Consider the following 17,532-nt stretch of genomic DNA (forward strand, 5'->3'; position numbering starts at 1 on the left):
CAGTTGGTAATTTGACTTCTTAGAGACATCAGAATGTGAGGAGAAAAGCAGAGTGTCGAGTTGAAGATGACCCCGAGGTGCTTAGCTTCCCAGGTGGGTGCAGGAGGAGGGCCAAGGGAGGCCGGCCAGAGAGTGACAGGAAAGGAGGGTGCAGGAGTGCTGATGAGGAGGACCTCTTTCTTACTGGCATTAAGGCAGAGATCGTTGGAGGCACAGCACTCCTGGATAGCAGAAAGACAGTCAGAGATGAGAGAAGGAGAAGAGGTGGCAGTGGGAAGCCTGAAAACCAGCGCAGTGTCATCTGCATAGCACTGAAAGTTGGAGCAGAGAGCAGCAATGCATTGGGCAAGGAGTGCCAGGTATTGGTTGAAAAGCCAGGGAGAAAGGTTAGATTCCTGGGGAACACCACAGGTAGAAAGCGAGATAGAGGAAAGGAAGGACCCAAGTTGGACCTGGGAGGGTAGATCAGAGAGGAAAGAGGTCAAGCCAGGGCCTGACCGGTGATACCCACTTTATCACGGAGGTGGTTGAGCAGGATGGCGTGATTGACCATGTCAAAGGCAGAAGAGTGATCGAGTAGGCAGACAGAAGGGATGGTTAGAGTCGAGGTTGGAGAGCAGGTCTTCACGGATGTTCAGGGGAGCAGTTTCCATGCTTCTAGCAGCTCTAAAGGCAGACTGATGTTCATGGAGACAACCAACAGAGTCAGTGTGAAGAGTAAGCTGGGAGATGGCCAGCTTTTCCAGGAATTTTTCCAGGAAAGGAGTGATGGAGATCGGGAGGTAGTTAGCCGGGCAGGTGGAGCCGGCTGTTGGTTTCTTCAGAAGAGGGTGCACAAGTGCGTGGTTCAGAGGGGAGGGGAAGGCTCCGGGGAGAAGGAGTGGTTGCAGAAGTCGCTTAGAACAGGAGCAAGGGTGTCAATGGGGTCCTTTATGGTTTTGAATGAACAGGGACGAACATGTTTTGACAAGACTTTCATAGATGGGACTTGTCTAGAAACCTTGTTAGGGTAGAACAGAGGAAAGGAAGAGAAGGAGGGATGGGGTTGGCTGCAGGAGGGTCAGAATTTGCAGAGATAGAAGGGGGAGGAGGTGGAGAGGATGAGAGTGTGGACAGGATTACCTGTTTTGTTTTCTGTTGATGAAATGAGAGGCAAGGGCAATGCAGATGGCCTGGGAGGTAACAGGAGAGGTAAGGGCTGGCCAGCTCCTCACACAGTGTGACTGCACCAATTCTTACCTAACACACTGCTACCCAGAAAGTACAGTTGGAAGCCAGGACGTACTGTTTTTGCAGCTGGCAAGGGGAAGTCGGCATTGTAATGAATTCCAAGATGACCACCCCAACTCCTAGACTCGGTCAGAGTAAGGGAGGGAAGACTGTGTGATAGAAAAGCTGGAGAGGAGTGAGGAGAAGACTGGAGGACTGGGGCAAGGCATAGTATGGAGTCGAGTTTTCTGAGAAAGTGAAAATCAGTTTTCTCATCTGATCACCCAGAAGAAAGCAAGCGTTTTTCTAACCGCATCTCTTTCTGGAATGCCCAGGCCACATATTCTCGCTCCATTCCTCATAAGTGGTGTATTTGGCATTCCTTCCTTGCCAGTAGAGCAGAAATGTCCAACCGAAACGTGTTTACATGTCATTACCCGCGCTGCCCTGGACATGCTTAACTCAGCCCTTATTTTGCCATAAAGCTGTATTTAATTCCCTTTTGTATTTATTGTTTTATCCTTTGTAAATTTGTTATGTTAGGTGGTATTTATATAGCGCTCTATATATCATTGGTATGACCTCAAAGCACTTGTGGGTTCAACGCCCTCTGTGACTGTAGTCCAGGTCAGTCAAGAGAGTAGGGTATCGTAGGGTGCAGCTGATGCAAGTGCCTGATGGTAGCTGCATCCTAGCATTAGGGGTGGTGGTATTGAGATAGTTGAATGTCTGCAGTGTGGAGGTTTGTCTCTGAGGCTGGATCCTGGAGGCGTTAGGCCTATGTAGGATACTTATGTGTGCAACTAGGCCAATTTTTCATGTGGGTATGGCTGCATTCTAGCAGGATGTTGAGGTGTTCATAGAGTATTGTTCGTATGTGAGCAGCTAGGCTGAAATTGATAGAGGGGTGTAGCTGTGCTCTATTGTGTGTTGATGTAGAGTAGAGAGCGAGCATAGTGATAGGAGAGGTGTGTCTGGAGTGGAGGTTTTATTCTTACGAGCCCACTGTTCCGGATTACATTTACGTGTTTCGCGATAGCTGTGTTCAAAGTAACTTATTAGTCGGTTTCAGTGGTGTCATTGCTCGGTATCTCCTTGAACATTTGTCTGCAGGTTGCAGGGTGTCAGCGGCCCTAGATGGTCTTAATCGGGTTTATGGAAAGATCCAGATTTTTAGAGCTTTGCAGAAGGCCATGTAGTCTTGGGTGTGTCGAATATGTGGGGGGGGGAGTAAGTTCCACAGAGTTGGAGCCAAGGTTGAGAAGGTGGATCCTCCAATCCTGGCTGAATTGGAGGTTAGAAGCACTAGTAAGAGGGCAGTGCTTGATCTTGGGGTGCATGATGGGAGGTGGGATTTTATGCTAAAGATAAGATGGCAGAGAGGTAAACGAAACATTTAAAGGGCAAAGGTCCAAGTTTTGACCACCGGGTTGAAAGGCAGGTAGTCCTGAGCTTCCCTTACAGCATGATTGAGTTTATTCCAAAGGAAAGGGGCTAAAACGCAGAAGGCACCGCTTCCCAGCATGGTTTTCAACCAACTCTACACTGTTGAATTCCAGTTACCGGTCGCACAATCGTCTAGAGCTCTCAACTTGCCAGTGAACACATTCTAGCCATTGGTACTGGTGTCTGTCCACTAAACTCACTGGCAAACCTTGTATTCAAATGTACACTGTTTTATTTTCACTCTTCACTTGTCGGTTCACAGAACATAATTTCATTGTAACTTCCAGTATGTGGGCTAGTTTCCTTTATGTGGCCTGGGAATGCCCTACTTTACGATGCTTTTGGGAGCAGGTGTTTGAGACGATCTGGGGTGTCACGGGGCAGGATGTAGAACCGGACCCGCAGATGGCTCTGTTGGGTTACACTAAACCGATCCTCAGGCATGCATGAAGACTGGTCAGTTTGCTCTTGGTTAAGAGAAGGATGGCTATGATGTGGGGAGGAAAACCAAGCCCAAGAATAACCCAGTGGAAAGCAGACATCATTTATTGTAATGTTATGGAAAGTGGATGGGGCACCCTGTCCCGTAACCAGCAGAGAGACAGACGTATATGGGATCACTGTGTACAGTTTTTGATCAGACAAACAGATGATGGAATGGTGGATCCTACCACACCCTAAATCAAACTACAGTAGCCAATGGGGGCTAGACCTGGCTGCATCATATATGTGGACTCTGTACACCCTACCTATCTATTAAATGTATTAGTAAGAAGCACAGTGAAGCATAGATTGCTCTTTGTACAATGTAATGGACAGTAAATGGAATGTATCATGTAAAATGTTGAACGGTACCAAGGGAAGGGAATGGGGCAAGGGGAATGTTGGCACGTAGGTGTCGCTATGTTCATCTTAAATATCAATAAAGAAAGTTTTTAAAAAAATGTAAAAAAGTATGTGGGCTAGTTTTTTGCCATATTCTTACTACAGCAACCTATTCCATTACTGTATGTTCATGGAGAATAAAGGGAAACCTTTTGATACAATGGTGAATATATTGAAACACAAAATGAGAAGCGACATTAGGAAGGTTAAAAAAGATATCGCTATCGAGAATGAAGAAAAGAAAGGAATAATACGCTCCTTGAGTCAAAATCATGAAAGCTGGTTGAAGAACTATAGCGTTCAGGCATACTTTAAAGGGAACCAGCATTTTCCGGTGGAGATGATAAACAGAGATGCTAGAAGTATCTGGTGGAGATTCAATAGAAAGGACCAGATAGTGTACATCACCGTCTTCCTGTGTCCCAGAAAGAGATTGGGTGGAACATCACTAAAGCGGTATCGATACTAGTGCGGCTGACCCGGAATTTGATCAACTACTGCATAGGCACATTGAATGTTGGAATTTTGGGTTTGACAAAAAAGATATTAAGATGATTATCGACAAATCAAAAGGGTCTCTTTCTTGTGTGGCCCCAAAGGCATTTCTATCTGCCTTCTTAAAAATAACATATATATATTGGCTTATATCCTGTTCAATCTATTTTCTCAAATTGCTATAAGTGCCGCCATTCCAGTAACATGGAAGCAGGCGATAGTTGGCCCTATTTATAAAAAAGGGGAAGGTAGTTTCCTACAAGTTAGCAGCCAATCGGACTCATCGATATTTCCTATATGATCCTAGCCATCTTAGTACTGAAATATCTCATGAAATGGGTAGAAACTACTCAAAGATTTAGCTCCTTGCAGAATGATTACAGGAAGAGGATAGTAGGGGCTGCGATAAGTGGGTTAGAACTCTCCTCCTGCCTGGCTCAGGATGGTGGGGCAACTGGCAGGACGCTGTATGTAGCAAGCCTGGATCTGTCCCCGGCCTTTGATTCTGTTGATAGATCGAGACTTTGGTGAAAATTCACTAAGTGGGGGTTTGATCCATGCTTGCTCCATATGCTGCAGTTTTATTCAGACGAGGTCCGGGTAAGACTGAACACTGATGGAGATCTCTCTGGTATTGTTAAGGCAAACTGGGGGGCCCGTCGGGGCTCTGCCATCGCCCAACACTGTTAAATCTGTACATTGCCGATCTCTGGGAGGATGGTCTTGGATGGGTTGGCTATGCTCCCAGATTCGAAGGACTCAAAGTAAATGGCATATCCTCTGCGGATGGTCTCCCTTTGCTTGATTTTATATCGGCTGGCCTGCAGCGCTCCTGTTAGGCACGATTGTATGGAGTAACCCTGTGGGAGACTACACAACCCTTGTCCTCTTGGTATTAGGTAACCCACCTATTGGTATAGGCCTGTACTACACGAGTTGGTAGTGTGACTGAGCAGCCAGACTTATCTCAAGAGGGGTCAATGTGAGCTGTAGAAATGAAATACACCAATACAAGTATCCAAATAACACTTACACTCAAGGTTTCTAGTTAAAATAATAATATTTGTCAGTTTTTTAAATGAGCCTTGTTTAAAAAGTGCAATATGCAATAATCAAAATACACTTCATGCCACTTTCTCAGATTTAGAATAAGCAAATAGATACTCTTTAGAGATGCTGACAATACATTTCCTACACCCTGGGATTACTTAAATTACTAGGAAGTATTGGCATTTATATATCACTTTTTGGTACTTAATACATTCTGAGGTTGTGAAAAAGGAAAAGGTTAGAGTGGGGAAAAGGTTAACAGGTTCTCGGAGCATGTGAGCACTTTTCAACCTCCAAATGAAGTCTAGATTAGATCTTTCCCAGCATTACAAGGTAAACCTATGCACCACCAATGAGGGACAGTTAGAATCAAAGTCAATGGGTCAGAAGAGTCTGCAGGGAGCCAGGACAGCCCAAGTCAATTTGAACAATGTCTATGGAGTTGAGGCACTTCTTTAGATAGCACAAAGGTCTTGCACAAAGTTAGAGAGTTTGTAAGGAATCACTGTTGGGCCACAAGCTATTAGGCTTGTGAGGGTCAGAGCTGAAGTCAACTCTGCAAAAAGCATATCTGCGTGATTTATCCGCGGCTCATTTTCCCACGTCGGAAATGTTTGCATGGGAAATGTACGCAATACAAAATGTTGGTACATTTCCCATGTAGACATTTCTATTACTAATCACGCAGATTCAAACACACACCCGACACACCCCCACCCCCTACTTACCTTTCCTTCAGACGCGCTGTGTCGCTGCAGCGCCGGTTCCCTTTCACTTCTGTGATCGGTAACCAGCGCCGCAGGGTCCTTTTTTAAAAAATAATTTCATTTTTTGCTCCTGTGAGCTGCGGGGTTGTCCCCCGAAACCACTGCCCACAATACTGTTTATTATAGTGAGCGGGTGTTGTGGGGTACACCCCCTCCGCCCCCAGCTTTTTTTTTTTTGCTCAGGTGAGCTGCGGGGGTGTCCCTCACAATCCCCGCCCACTATACTGTATACTATAGTGAGTAGGGTGTTGCGGGGCACACCCCCCTGCCCCATACCGACCCCACCTAAACACATACCACGAAAAGTTCGAACTTTTGGTAGTGTGTGTTTTAGGTCTTTTGGTGGGGTCGGACTTTTATATTCAATAATTTCATCCTATACCCATAAAGCAGCTACTCCAAGCCTCAAGTGATGTAATGCAAGCTACAGACTCCTTAGTCTGCACAGTACCTTGGGTTTGAGGAAGAGGATCCAGCTGGCTTCTGTTCTGGTTGCAGTCTTGCAGATTCTGGGTTCCTGGGCCTCAGTCGTGGGGACAAGGGGAGGACGTCTGGAGAACTCCTGCACTGCATTTCGAAGGTTGGCGGCAGCTACGGGCTCTCTTCAGATCAGCGGCACTTTGCAGTTTCTGCTACTGGCAAATAGCACCACTGCTGTTGTTGGACACTTGATGAGCTTCCCTTGCTTCTGGAGTCCAGCACTCTGGTGACGTGACTCAGGCTTGGGTGGTCTTGCTTCGGGAGGGTCCTCAGGATCTTCCTGGAGCTCTGGTCTGGCTTAAAGACGATGCACTCGACTACGGATTTCTCGACCCCTGGCACTCGGTTCTAGCAGCTGCAGAGATGTACAGCTAGTTGGGGAAGGTCCTCCAGCAAAGTTCGTCTTGGGGTTATTTGGTCCCACCAACCCAAGGGAAGAAGCTTCTGTAGTCGATTCGGAAAAGCAGTTTCAGCACAGCAGCAGGGCTTCACCAGGCAGTTCAACAGTCCAAGAGAGTGCAACAAGCTTCTCTTCCAGTGTCCTTTGTCGGATGTTTCGTCTAGTGGTCGACTCTGCCTTCAGTCCAAGAAACCTCGCCTTTTATGCAGGTTTCTCCCATTCATGCACAGCCTAGCTGTCACTCGTCCTCCAAGGACAGCCAGCCAGCCAATCACCACTGGGTGCATTCAGGAAACCAAGCAGACTAAGGACCGGGGGTTTCGGGCACCTCCCTCGCTTCCTGCCCTGCCAGACAAATTGGAGCCAGAGGCAGGTTTCAGCACTGAAGCCAACCAAAGGCAAAATGAACAAAAGGGCTAAACCTGCTTTGGCGCGCAAAGTAAAACCCAAGAAGGACCTCCCAAGCAAGAAATGGCAAAAAAAGAAGACCGGGGCCATTTTTACAAAATGGGCACCCATGGGTGCACTACTGCTGCTGAGGATTTAGTCTGCGATAGAAACACACAATGGTAGGAACATTAAACCACTGCCACCAGCCATTAAATGTAGTTAGGGTAACATAAAAAAATGTTACATGAGTAAGTAGGAAAATGGGCTACTAAGTAACCCCCAGCACTCCACATAAGAGGGGGTGTACCGGACCTACATAGGAAAAACAGGTAAGTAAAGCCAATTTCACTTTTCTAATCTTGGGAACAGAAGGTCACCCAAGAGAAAGTATTTAAACCTTATGAGAAATCCAAAGGACTTCTCTGTGTCGCTGCACTGAAGGTGCTGTGTCACCATACAAAAGTAGATCCCTATGGAGTTTGTCAAACTCAGAAAAACAAAGGAAACAATATAATCCAAATCAGGTCAAAACATAGGAGAGAGTGAGACAAAGGCCTCACTCACTCCAGGGTTGAAATTAAAAGTCCTAAAGTCCAGCAAAAGAGCTGGGGGTCTCTAAGGATGAAGGGAATTAGCCCAGAAATAAGAATTCTCCCTAACAGCTTCCTTGAGGGAATTGCCTCTTTATTTTTATTAGCAGGAATAGTCTGGTCATCCTTCAGAATCTTTGACAATGGTTACAACTGGTAAAAGGTGCAAGAAATACTATTTTTGGACAATTAATAATGAACACATTAAAGAGGTTGATTCCCTGTGTTACTTTGGACTGACTTTCTCAGTGAAAAATGCCCTGACAAAACAAATGAGTAGAGTGAAGGATAAGGGAAGGGTGTGCATCTCTCTGATGAGATCAGTTAAGTACAGGTTGTGCTACTTCATTTTGAATTCTATCGAGGAAAGGTATCCATGATTGTATTATAAAGGACTGAGTTGATTCAATTTAAAAGAGCACACTTTGATATCCTTGAAGGCCTCATATGCCGAAATGTCCTTGGTTTTCCCAAATGTGTACTAATCGGCGCCATAAGATTAGAGCTTGGGCTACAGCCATGGTGTCGCAATATGTTAAAAAATGTATTGCCTTACATAGGATGGTGTTGTGTATGGAAAGCCCTGTTTTGGGCTTTATTTTGGGTAAAATGCTCAGAAAGAGTGCTGACGCGTATATGCAGAATTTCATAAAACTTTGTAAAAGGTTTATGCAAAATAACTGATGTAAATGAATTTGATTCTCTCTGGATTCTGAAAAAAAAGATTGGAAGGTGGGACAGGATTGCTATATGTAACGGATCCCTTTGGAATATTACCATGCTTAACATTAAATCGTAGCTAATGAAATTTCCATCGCAGATATATAGAGCATGTTTTATGAAGTTTCATTTAAATTGCCTTCCAACATTGGAGGTTACGGGTCCACGATGGAACATCCCACGGGATTAAGATTGTGTCAATTCTGCTCTACGGGTTACACTGAAAACCCACTTTCATGTTGGAATGGAACGTGAGGCAATTGTAGCCATTGGAATAAAGCACTTGGGTCTCTTTATCAATTATACATCCAGAGTAATCAAAAGTGACCTTTGGAATAGATTCATGAATGGGACACAGCTGTCCTTAGTACTTGCGTTGGTGAGATTTTCAATGGTTAGTTTCACAAAATTGAAATTGGTTGTGAATGAAGGGGAGGAAATATTGCAACAAATGTATGGGAATGTACAATGAATGTAGAAGAATCGTTTTCTTCTTTTTGTCTATTCTTCTACATACCTTCCTCCATTTTATGAAATTGAATGCGATATGGATGATTTTTCATGCGCTTCTCCTGCTTTTTAAAAATTAGATTGTAATTGGTTATCTTTCATCGTCGCTTTTTTTCTTTTTTCATTTTAATGTTGAACTATAATTTGTTTTTTGTAGGATTAATGACTATTTTTTTAATTTTATGTTGTTATGAAGATTTGGGTGTGCCTTTCATCTTCTCTTAATGTTTGCTTTTTTTTTATTGTTATTGGTATACTTTGTGTAATGCATGATTCTTTTACCAAAAACACACTAAAATAAAAATAAAAAAGATGAATATTTCTAATCACTTTTGTTTAGTATGATCCCTTACACAGAGTTGTATATTTAACGGTGATTTTGATTCTTCTTCTTTTCTACACGGATTCAGTTTTGGCTCCAGAAAATATTTTCTTTTATGCTTGTGGGCATGATTTGGTGATGGACACTTTGTTAGAATTATTTAAACATACATTTTTTTTAAACCGCCAATGCATTGTCTGCTGCCATTTCTAGACACCGTTGCTGCGTAAAACGTCTGTAATTGACATCAATTGCCTGCTTTAATGCTGTGCTTTTTGATTTCCTTCTAGTTATATGCTCCAAAAGACCCCCCTGTGGTGCGCGTAACAGAGGGTCCGTTCTTCTCTGAGGTGGCCTGCTATTATCAGCACGTGCAGCAAGTGACGAGACTGTACAACGTGGCAGGTGAGGACATTTAGAACGCTACTAGGTGTTGGTGGGCAAGTGTTTACAAAACACTCCATATAGTCTTATACCATCAATGTTTAACATCCACATGCTCATTACTGCTCCTCAGTAGTTTTACACCCTTTTCTCTCCTTTATTTCACCATACACTTCTCCAGTGAAATCTTTTCTCCCAACGAGGGGTGGCTGCGCTGAACCAAAGCTCTCTAGAGCCTGTTCCATCAATCATGGAATGCCGTGGCACCCTGCCCTGGATTCCCATTGAGCTAGCAGACCACCCTGTGTATCGATCAGCTCTTTGTGTTCCACCGGTCATTCGAATGGGCGATGTTCTCTCATTGTTGCTGTTATTGGGGGCGCTCAAGGACTTCCAACATGGGGCACATAGACGGAGGTTGAAGTGATTGATTCCCAAGTTCTTTGTATTCTTAAAATGCTTAAATATTTTTGTAATCTCTTGCTTATAATGCATTGGCAATGTGTATAGTACTCATAATTAAACTGTTTTATCGTTGGTTTGATAATTTCAGGTCCATTAGAAACCACGGCAGCCATATGAATAAAGTACAACTGGGAAAACATTAGTGAAAGTACAGAGAGGAAAATAATTGTTGATCTGGTAACAAACTGGTTTCTTGGGATCCAAGTGGTCTCTTTGAGCACTGTGAGTCGCCCGTTGGCATCATTGCTGTTTACTCCATCTCCTAGGGTACACCACAACATTTCACCTTTTCTCTTTCTGTCTTTCTTTAACTTGATCTGGGCACTGGAGCCCCCGACATATGGTTCACATTCTATCGCTGCCTTTGGTGACCTTGGACTGGATATAAGATCGTTTCCCAGCATGCAACCACAGATTCGCTCGCTCGCTCGCTTTCTTCCATTGACCTTCCCTTGGTATTGGATGTGGTTTTTCTGCATGCACCAAACTATTCCAGTTCTCTGTTGTACATAGTTGTCAGCTGGTGCCTCTAACCACACATCTTTGGGTATTGCAGTACCATTAGACCGTGTTCATGGCGCAGAGTATCTTGACTTGAATTCCCAGACCCTATGGGAGCCAGTTGAATCCTAGCCAGGCAGGTTTCTTATGCCTTTGTTTTCAAGGGTTGAAGCAAGGACTAGCTGCCTGGTTTTGGACTCTTGCATATTTATATTTTCTGTACACCAGGTTGCAGTGTAATGGCAAGCCATCTTGAGGGCTCTGCTCACCACCAGCCAATAGTTGGTTTGAAGGAGTGGGGGCTTTTCTAGCAGAAGATGGCTGGAATTAAATCCCTTGTCTGCAGCGCAGTCTGGATTGTGATGCTGACTTGTACGTTGGTGGTGAAATCTAGATATTTGACTTTTTGTGATGTGGGCCAAAGGCGTAGCATTGTTTTGGGCATTGGCCCACCCAAAACCAGAACCTCTCATTTCAGACATGGTCTTTGCCTTTGCATTTGTTGTTTTTCTGAATAGCAGAGTCATTTTTCAGCCCGTCGTAAATGTTGGTATCATACGTATGAATTTGGAAATGTGCTGTTCAGTACAAAAGACTGGATTGAAACCTTTGAAGAATACACATTGTATTACCCCCTCAGATTCCTTATCCATTACATTATTTAAGGTTTGCTGCCATTTCTGCGGTGGGAAATATTGTTCTTGAATAAACTGCATGGTTGTCTTGCATGTTTCTTTGTTGTTGCAGGAGTAGAGGGTCTCTCTTTGGACATCTCTTCCTTGATCGATATCCGTGACCATGTGAATAAGGAAATTGCTATGCGGTTAACCACCGACATTAAGAGTGGGGACACTTTCTTCACGGACCTCAATGGCTTTCAGGTATTCCACTCTGCACACACGTCCCACGCAAATACATGGGTGACAAAAGCTCTGTGCTTTAAAAAAAAAAATGATTTGTCTCCATGGAATATGTATCCTCAAAACTGCAAGTGATGCGTGTATACGTACATGTATTACATTACTAGATTAATGGAAATGGGGATTACCTGTTATGAGAAAAATGTAATGACTTCTTTGCTGGTCAATTTCTAAATGTGATTGAATGATTGTCACAGACGTAATTAGTCACTTGGCCTGAATCACTAGAATCTATACATATGCTTCTGATTCATTGTTGTGGATATTTTTGAATGTGTGTCCTTTTTGCCTAGACTGAATGACTCTTTACACAGGGGCATTCTCAATGTTAAGCTTTAATTTCTGCTTTACCTATATTATTTATGTTGCCAAACTACAAAGTCATCTGTTTGTTAAATGTATTGATTTGCCAACTGCATGCTTTGAACTATAGGGTACGTTTTAGAAAAGGTCACAAGCTGCTTAGAGCATTCATTCTATCCGACCAGCAGTGCTTCAAAGTTACAGGTCTTCTGGCCAAAGCAGCGAGCGGGGTGTCAGTTGGCATGTGTTAAGATTTAGCAAATTAATACATTTTACACCATCAGCGAAAGCTTATTAAGCACCCTTAAGAAAGACACTAACCACTAGCCAAACTCTATCTCAGGAGTGCAGATGAGCAGGAAGGTTAGACGCGAACCCACGGAGAACTACCACACTAAAACATTCACTAGTCATCTAAATAATGTAGCCAAATGCGATACGTTCTGCTATGCAGCACGCCACGCGGTGCAGCCCGCCCCTCCACCGGCCAACAGCTCCAATAGTAGGGCTTCTTGGAGTGTTCCGTATGCTTGCCTTAACTTTCCGCTGTAGTCGGCATCCACACCACTAGATTTTCAAGGCTCCGTTTTCAGTGAACCCGGGCATGTGTGGCATTCCCACCCGTGCCGGCCGCTCTCCCGATCCTCCGGTTCTTTCTAGTCCTGTTAGTTTGCCACCATTGCAAAAGTGCTCGGCATTCAAGTTTCTACTCTTTCAACCTGCAGTGACTGCTTTTATGTTTTTAGGTTCAGGCTCGGAAATATTTCAGAAAGCTGCCTCTGCAGGCCAATTTCTACCCTATGCCGTCAATGGCCTTCATCCAGGATGAGCAGGTGAGGCTGACCCTGCACACCGCTCAGGCCTTGGGCGTGTCTAGTCTCACCAGCGGTAAGTAGTAGACCCCAGTAGTTTTCTTTACAATATTGTTTGTGAAGAAGTGTTATATTTTGCTTTGTGTGTTTCTTGTAGTAATACACTTTTATGTGATGTGTTCTATAAAGCTTGATCAATGTCATGCTGTGAGTGCCATTGCAGCAAATGCATTGGTAGCGGGCAGGGTGGTTACTTGAAACCCTCTGGCCCTGCGTGTAATGTTTCTGCCAATCTCCCCCTGATGGCAGAATAGTCCTTGCTGCCACTGTACGCCCTCCTCTTCCTTATAGGCCCTGTTTGCCAAGAGGTCATATGATGGCGGAGGGACCCAGCAGCATCCCATTTACTAGATGAAGTTACTGGCACCCCCACAGCACACTCATTCTTGACGGCTTTCCACCCCTTAGGTCAACTTGAGGTTATACTTGATCGCCGACTGATGCAGGATGATAACCGGGGACTTGGGCAAGGACTCAAGGACAACAAACGAGCTTGTAGCCGATTCCGCATCCTTCTGGAAAAACGGAGTACAGGCAAAAACGTAAGTGTCTTTGGTGAAAGCATAAAACTGAAGCATGGAAAGTTAATGGCATGAGTAGTGCTTCAAAGGGCAATGCGTGAAGCTGGCCACCCTAGTTTGCCAGCCACTGATACGCCCGGGGTCCGGGAACATGGGGATTCGTGGATTCAGCTGGTCTCTCCCTGAAAAAAGAATCTTGTACCATTTGCGTTCTTAAAACTTACAGCTTTCCATTTCGAAATCCTTCCATTTTAAAAATGTGATCTCTGGTGAAGAAATACTCCCAGATGTTGCACAGAGCATCTGTTCATGAGTGTGCAGTATGTAGGCACTGTTTGAGGGTAGCAGGGGGTACCAGCTGCCACCCAAAGCTCCAGCTTAGTGCCCCAAGGACATTGCCTGAGACCTGTGCCCCTCAGTCAGTGGCTTTGCAGTATCCCACGCGCCTGGACAATCTTTCCAGGATTGAGTTTGCTCTGATGTGATCTGCAGAACCGCAAAGGCACACAGCACAAGTATTAGAAATGTGGGCTGTGTGCTCTGCCAGGTTCGCAATGCAGGAACTCTCTCAAGGACCAACGCGTCACCAGGATGCTTGTGCCACCCTCACATCCGGGGTGCTTTACAATACTGCTTCCCATATACAATTCAGAGAACGTGCTCTGTTCAGGTTGCAACCTTTTTAGTTTAACAATTACTTTTTGCACTCCTTGGTGCCAACCCTGAAATTCATGCAAACTCACACAACATTTCAACTTGCAAGGAATTTTCACTAACGCCCTCGGAAGAGAAGATTGTTTTCTCTTTGACCCTAAATCAGCGGTGGGCAGTGTTCGGGAGAATTTTCAATTTTTGTGCTAATTCCCTTTAACCCGAGAGATCCCCAGCACTTTTGCTGGACTCTGGACTTGGGAAAGTGTGAAAAAGGTTAAAATCAAGACCTCAAAATCCAGCAAAGTTGCTGTGGGTCTCTATGGTGGAGGGAATTAGCACATTTATGAAAATTATCCCAAACATTTACCTCGACGTTTGGTCCATAACAGAGGATTTGTACGAAACATGCCAAACTAATACCCAGACGACGGTAGATCCCCTCTTCATCCTAGGATTCTCTATCAACTAGAAGAAATCCAGTCTAACCACCAACCAGGTCAAACTGTTTTGGGGGGATGGGGGAACTATAATTCAGACAGAAGACTGGCTCGTCTTTCCCTCCAAGAGGGTTCAAAACAAGCTGTTCCAGATCCCTCACTATGTGGTCAGTCACCAGGTAACCGTTAACAAAGCCATGTGACTGATGGGGATGATGGCTTCCTGCGTCTACCTAGTTCCGCACGCTAGTCTGCGCATGCGCCCCATGCAAGAGTGGCTATCGAGCCAATGGTGTCAGGCCAGTAGGATGATCTAGTGGTTGTCTCTGCAGCCCTCGTTCAGTCTCTGCAGTGGTGGTCAAGGGAAAACCTTTTTTTGCAGGGGGAAAACCTTCACCACCCCTGCAGTAGAAGCTACCCTCAACACAGACTTCTCTGTCGGGGTGGGGGCGCTCACCTCCTTCAACAGACGGCGCATAGCGTGTGGTCTCCAGAACTAGCGTCCAATCACATCAACCTGTTGGAACTGCTAGCAGTGTTCAATGCCCTGAAGGCTTTCCAATTACACCTCCAGGGGAAGACGGTTCTTGTTCTTGTCCTTGTCCTCACAGACAGTACCACAGGCATGTACTACCTGAACAAACAAGGGGGCACTCACTCTCTAGGGCTATCCAGACTGTCCCAGAACATCTGGAAATGGGCACAACATGTTCCTCCTCTCACAACACGTTCCAGAGTAACTCAACCTTCTGTCGGACGTATTCAGCAGATACTTCACCCTACCTGTAGACCACGAGTGGCGGCAACAAGAGGACATTTTACTCAACGTCTTTGCAGAGTGGGGCTTCCCAGAGATCGGCTTGTTTGCCAACCTGGAAAACGCCCAATGTCCCGACTACACCTCCAGATACCTACAGAACCGTTCTCTGGATAACCTGGTCCGTGAGATTTTCCTACGCTTTTCCCCTGGTTACCATTCTCAACAGAATAGTGCACAAGATGCACCAGGAACCAGTCGCGATGATCCTGGTGGCCCAGATGTGGGTTCTCCCATCTCATGGCAATGTCAGTCTCCTCTCCCAGAAAGCTGCCGTGCCCCTGCAACATGATGTCTCAAGATCAGGGAGAGAGACTGCATCCATGCCCCAAACAATCAACTTAGCAGCTTGGCTCCTGAAGTTCGGGCACCTTCAACTCCCTCGGAGATGCATGGACATACTCGGAGAGGCTCGGAAACCTACCACCAGACATTGGTACTCCATTAAGTGAAGCGCTTTGTTACCTGGTGGAATGCCAAGGGTATCAATCCTATGGATTGCTCTCCTAAAGATAGTGTCCTGCACCTGACTCACTGGTTTTCAATTCCCTAAAGGTCCACTTAGCCGCTCTTTCGACGTACACAACGTCCCAGAGCAGGGTTTCGTGGTGGAAGATTCCTGTCTTTAAAGCCTTTACGGAGGGGGTAAAGACACTTCATCCCCCTATCTCCAACCCAGCTCCCGGATGGGACCTGAATGTTGTTGTTACCAGAATAATGGGACCTCCCTTTTGAACCATTGCATAAAGCTTGCCTTAAGGCACTCTCCTACAAGACTGCCTTCCTACTGGCAATCACCTCTATAAGAAGAGTTACTGAACTGCAGGCCCTTTCAATTCAGGACCCCTTTGTCACGATTCACAAAGATGAGGTGGTTTTACACACAGACCCATGCTTTGCACCCAAATTTATCTCAAAGTTCCATTAAACCAGTCCATAGAACTACCCACCTTTTTCCAGAACCCCGCTAACTTGTCAGAAAGGAACCTCCACACACTAGATGTGAGGAGAGCAGTAATTTACTATCTGGAAAAGCAAACCAGTTCTCCATATAGGTGGCAGCTGGTAGAGAGGGGGACCCTGTCTCTAAGTCGGATATTTCCAAGTGCATCGTAAACTGTATCTCACTGTCTTAACACTCTTGCCCAGAGAGATCTACCCTTCACGCCTAGAGCTCACTCGACTCTGGGCACAGGGGCTACCATAGCATTAATTGCAAATCTTCCTCTAAATTCCATTTGCAAAGCAGCAACCTGGAGTTCTGTGCACACTATTACACAACACTACTGCCTAAATGCACACTCTAGGTCTGATTCTCAGGTGGGACAAACGGTGCTAAGACATATCTTTGCTACCTAACATCCTGACTATCGTCCCATTACCACTGTGCCCTTCCTCCTTAAAATCCTGGACAGAGCTGCTTACCTACAGATCCAGCATTATCTGGAAAGCAAAAACGTACTTGGGCTGTGTCAATCAGGTTTCCGGCCCATATATGGCCAGAGACAGCCCTGTTAGACCTAGTAACACAAATGGAGATCATAAAAGACGAAGGCAACTTGCCACTCCTCTTGATACTAGATCAATAGGCGGTTTTCGTCTTGGTGGACCATAAAGTCCTATGCAGCTGCCTTTCACCCGCAGCCCTCTTCTCTGACGAAGCCACCACCTGGATTCAGTCTTTCATAAGCAATAGAACCACCAGAGTATTTGCTCCCACCGCGTCCGCCACACCAGTCCCTGTCACCTGCGGGGTTCCCCAGAGCTCATGCGTCTCACCTACACACTGCAACATTTTCACCAATCCCCTCTTTGATGACTTAGATCACTTGGGTGTCTCCTACACAAACTACGCAGACGACACCCAAATACTTATCCCGATTGCTGGCAACTACAACATGGACTCCAAACGATTCAACAACATTTGCCTCAGCATCCAAGCTTGAATGGCTAAACATGGACTATGCCTCAACAACAGCAAGACTGAATTGCTCCTAGTAGGCACCCAAGCCAGACTCAACAGACTGGACAAACAATTCAATGCTTTCAATATTGACGGCAACAATATTACTGTTTCCAAAAAATATGTAAAAACATTAGGCATCTACATGGACTCCTCCATCTATCTAACTAGACAAATCAAGGCGACCGCCTCCACCATGGCCTACACGGGAAAGCTAATCGATGCTTGCAGGCCATTCTTGACTACAGACAACTGCCTCACCCTAGCCAGGGCTTTAGTCCGATCTAAGATAGACTACTGCAACACCCTCTATTTAGGCACTAACCAATCCAATTTAAAAAAATTACAAACTTTCCAGAATAACGCACTTAGATCAGCGACTAACCACCCGAGATTGCATCACATCTCAGACTTAAAACCTTGTCACTCAC

General features: G+C 45.2%; 1 protein-coding gene across 6 annotated transcripts in view; it reads left to right on the top strand.

Moving 5' to 3' along the window:
- The window catches only part of MAN2A2 (mannosidase alpha class 2A member 2), a 291,925-nt gene that overhangs the window by 241,217 nt on the left and 33,176 nt on the right, over window positions 1-17,532 (top strand). For all 6 annotated transcript variants that reach the window (XM_069625193.1, XM_069625189.1, XM_069625190.1 and 3 more), the window contains 4 exons: window positions 9,555-9,669; window positions 11,362-11,495; window positions 12,584-12,725; window positions 13,118-13,251. In XM_069625193.1, the coding sequence (XP_069481294.1) occupies window positions 9,555-9,669; window positions 11,362-11,495; window positions 12,584-12,725; window positions 13,118-13,251 (525 nt within the window). The remainder of the gene's footprint in view (window positions 1-9,554; window positions 9,670-11,361; window positions 11,496-12,583; window positions 12,726-13,117; window positions 13,252-17,532) is intronic.

Source organism: Ambystoma mexicanum, chromosome 11 (genome assembly GCF_040938575.1).
Source record: "Ambystoma mexicanum isolate Mex_15411 chromosome 11, UKY_AmexF1_1, whole genome shotgun sequence".
NCBI lineage: Eukaryota > Metazoa > Chordata > Amphibia > Caudata > Ambystomatidae > Ambystoma > Ambystoma mexicanum.